Consider the following 3,654-nt stretch of genomic DNA (forward strand, 5'->3'; position numbering starts at 1 on the left):
CCCCATGATGAACCCTTTAGAGCTTTCAAAGATAACAGTCTGCTACAGCACAAGTATCATAGGTTCATCATCACCGTTCTAAGACATACTGCTTTCAACATACTTCCTATATACCACGGACAGAAAACCTAATACTTTTTATATCTATGACTAAATAATTAGCAATAGACTGTAGTAGGCAAATTTTTCTAATACCATTATAAACATCTCCAATAAACATGTTGTAACATTAAAAGGTCTAATTACAACAAATATCCCAAGAGCCAAAGAGCTCTTCATACAACCTGCTTCACTTTATAGGACCATTGTTCCCTTGGGTCTGGTGACACCCTAAGGCATCTCTTAAGCAAGTATGTAAAGAAAGCTGGAGTGGTAGCACAATGTCCATAATCCAAGTACTTTTGAGGCTGAAGCAAAAGGACTGCCCTGAACTCAAGGCCAGCCTGGGCTGCATACAAAGTTCAAGGCCAGCCTGAAATACATAGCAAGATTCTATTCCTTAAGAAAAAAAAACACAAAAAAAGGAAGAGTAAAAAGCAGTTAATATTGCCCATTTCAAATATAAGCATGAGGGGGCCGAGGAGATGGCCCAGTGGAATAAGCGCTTCCCTGGCAAGCGCAAGGGCCTGAGTTCAATCCCCAGTTCCATAAATAAAATAAAGTATACTCCAAATATAAGCATGAATAGAAAATAGAAGCCACACATAGCCAATATTTGAGCCAAGCTTTTGCTCAAAGATGACCTAAAATAGTTCTGTGGTAAGTTATCCATTAGGTACAATTTCAGATGAATATAGTTAGACTTCCAGATAATAACCAAATTTCCATTTCATATTACTTCACAAAGCTCTTTAAAAAATTTTTCCACTGCTCCCCCAGCAAAGCTCTTCTCAGAAGTTGTAAAGCATTTTTACTTTAATATTAGCATAAAAGTTTGTGGGTTTTTTTTTTTTTTTTTGTGGAACCGGGGATTGAACTCAGACCCTTGCGCTTGCCAGGGAAGTGCTTATAAAAGGTTAATGAAAACCGATCGAATTTAACTTGACTTGCAAAGGAAAAAATAAAACGTACAATGAAGGTTTCAATTGTACTTTATTTCTTCAGTAGGCTATATTTTAATGGATACACAGCACTGTTACTTGGCATCAATTATGATTTCATTTAGAAATAATTTAGCTGTATCATATCAGCTGGCATGATTACTGATCTCTCCATTCCTTGGGGGTGACTCTGCCAACAGGGGAAAGGTTCCATTCTATTCCAATTTGTGTTGCTGTCTGTAAGAATTAAAATTATGTCAGTTACATATGTTTAAACCAAAGTCCACTCCCCCATATAGCCCATTTCTTGAAAATGACAACATTCTGTTCTACATTTAAAATATTCAAACTTACCTGGATACAGAACCCTCCATGTAAGTTAAACCTAACTGTTGTCCTAGTTCTCCAGAGCAGTGCTGTTCAACAAGAGGCAGCCCATCTACTGTCCATCTGCACTACACAACACAGTAGTCACTAGCCACAAATAGCTAGCAAGCACTTAGATGTGCCCAATGTGACTGAGGAAATTTTTATCATAACTGTAAAAGCAATAGCCAAAGAGCCCCTTTTGGAGTGTATTTCCCCTCCAAAAGGTCCTCTGACCACACATTTATGAGATACTGTATCCCTCTAGTTAAGTACACTGTTATTCAAATAGTACATCAGATTCCAGGGCTATATGTGTAGATCAGTGGTAGAGGAGTTAAATAATATACAAAAGTCATCTATTAATGCAATTCTTTTTTTTTTTTGGCAGAACCGGGAATTGAACTCAGGCGCCTATGCTTGCCAGGAAAGCACTTATTCTGCTGAGCCTGCTGAGCCATCTCCCAGGCCCTCCTTAATGCAATTCTTTTTTTTAAACATTTATTTATTTATTGTGTGTGTGTGTGTGTGTGTGTGTGTGGCCAGCTCAGCCCACCAGGGGGCGGGACTGGCTGGCATGTGGTGCTGGGGGATTGAACCGCAGTCCCTGTGCTTTGCCAAGCTTGTTCCAAGTAGGTGCTTTAGACCACTGAGCCATCTCACCAGCCCCCTTTAATGCAATTCTTATGATCAAAAATATTGCACTATGGCCAGGGAGATAGCTCAGCGGCATAAGTGCCTGCCTGGCAAGTGAGGTCCTGAGTTGGACCCAAAGAAACAAAAAAAAAAAAAAATTGCACCTGGTATGTTTTTGTTGAGACAGTCTCAAGACATTTCAGAAAAAAAAAAGACATTTCAGAACTAGAGATGTAGTTCAGTGGCTCAGATCGACCTGGCAAACACAAGGTCCTAAATTTGTCCATATAAAAAAAAAAAAATTCTAGTTTGACCTTGAACTGAGTGATCCTCCTATAAGAGTTTGTCCCCATGCCAAGGTAAACTTCATTAAAGGTTGATGTCTACCTTTTAAAACCAACTTAAATACTTATTAAAATTTCAAAATTAGTACTTTTAACCAGCAAATGCAATGACTAGTAAATAAATTGGTGTACCACACAAAAAGCTAAAACATAGAATGCAAGTTAAATTACATCTCTATTAGGAATACTGTGCTCAACTCTCAAATTTTTATAAATAATACTGATCACACATACACACACACACACACACACACACACACACAAAATGATCACTAACATATATACAGGAGAATGACGCAAAATTGTAAAACTCCTGGCAACCATAGAGCAAAAAAAACACCAACAGAACTAAGGATGTCTTATTTCACTGCTATTTTTGTTTTAGCACTGGAGATTGAACCCAGGGCCTCATGTATGCTAAGTACATGCTCCGTATCTCCAGCCCATGGTAACAATTTTCTATTATGTTATAGCTGTCATATTGTGGCGGCCTACACCCATTATCCCAGTACTAGGGAGGCGAAGGTAGGAGGAACATCATAAGTTCAAAACCAACTTGGGCTACATAAGTGAGTTCAAGGTCACTACACTATATAGAAAGACCCTGTCTCAAAAAAAAACAAAAACAATTATTTGGACTGCAACTCAATGATGCGGGGGCCAGGGAGATGGCTCAGTAGAATAAGCGCTTCCCTGACAAGAGCAAGGGTCTGAGCTCAATCCCAGGTTCCGCAAAAGAAAAAAAACCTCAATGATAGGTAAAATATGGAGGAAAAACTCAACTATTTATTCCCCACCTGGATATTTTTCCAGAAGAACTGAAAACACCATACCACAGCAATATATGTGCATCAAGTTTATAGCAACACAATGTGTCAAAGCTAAATCTTAGAAACAATCCAAATGCCCATTGACTGAAGAATGGATAAAAAAGATGGCATTTTTAAATACAATGGAGTATTACTCAGCCATACAAGAAGTTAAAGTTGAGGCTTTTATAGGTAAATGGATGCAGCTAGACAGCATAAGTGAAATAAATCAGACCCATATGTATAAACATTGCCTCACTAGTGTGAGAACCTGAAATAATAAATAAAATCTAAAAGATACAATAGATACTACAAAAGAAATTGTTCAAAGGGAAGGAACAACTGGGATGAGGGAAAGGAGAAAGGAAAATTTTGCATGCTTATATTTGGTATCTAAACAACTAATTTGAAGATATTATGCATTATACCCATTGTTGAATTCCTATTTTGTTTAGTAAA

General features: G+C 37.8%; 1 protein-coding gene across 1 annotated transcript in view; it reads right to left on the reverse strand.

The window, feature by feature from the left end:
- Positions 1–1,145: 1,145 nt before the first annotated feature.
- Positions 1,146–3,654, reverse strand: part of LOC111814550 (cytochrome c oxidase subunit 7B, mitochondrial) — a 10,173-nt gene continuing 7,664 nt past the window's right edge. The window contains exon 4 of the mRNA XM_023708374.1: positions 1,146–1,277. Coding sequence (XP_023564142.1) covers positions 1,200–1,277 — 78 coding nt within the window. The 3' untranslated portion in view covers positions 1,146–1,199. The remainder of the gene's footprint in view (positions 1,278–3,654) is intronic.

Source organism: Octodon degus, unplaced genomic scaffold (assembly GCF_000260255.1).
Source record: "Octodon degus isolate 3935 unplaced genomic scaffold, OctDeg1.0 scaffold00353, whole genome shotgun sequence".
In the NCBI taxonomy this organism is placed as follows: domain Eukaryota; kingdom Metazoa; phylum Chordata; class Mammalia; order Rodentia; family Octodontidae; genus Octodon; species Octodon degus.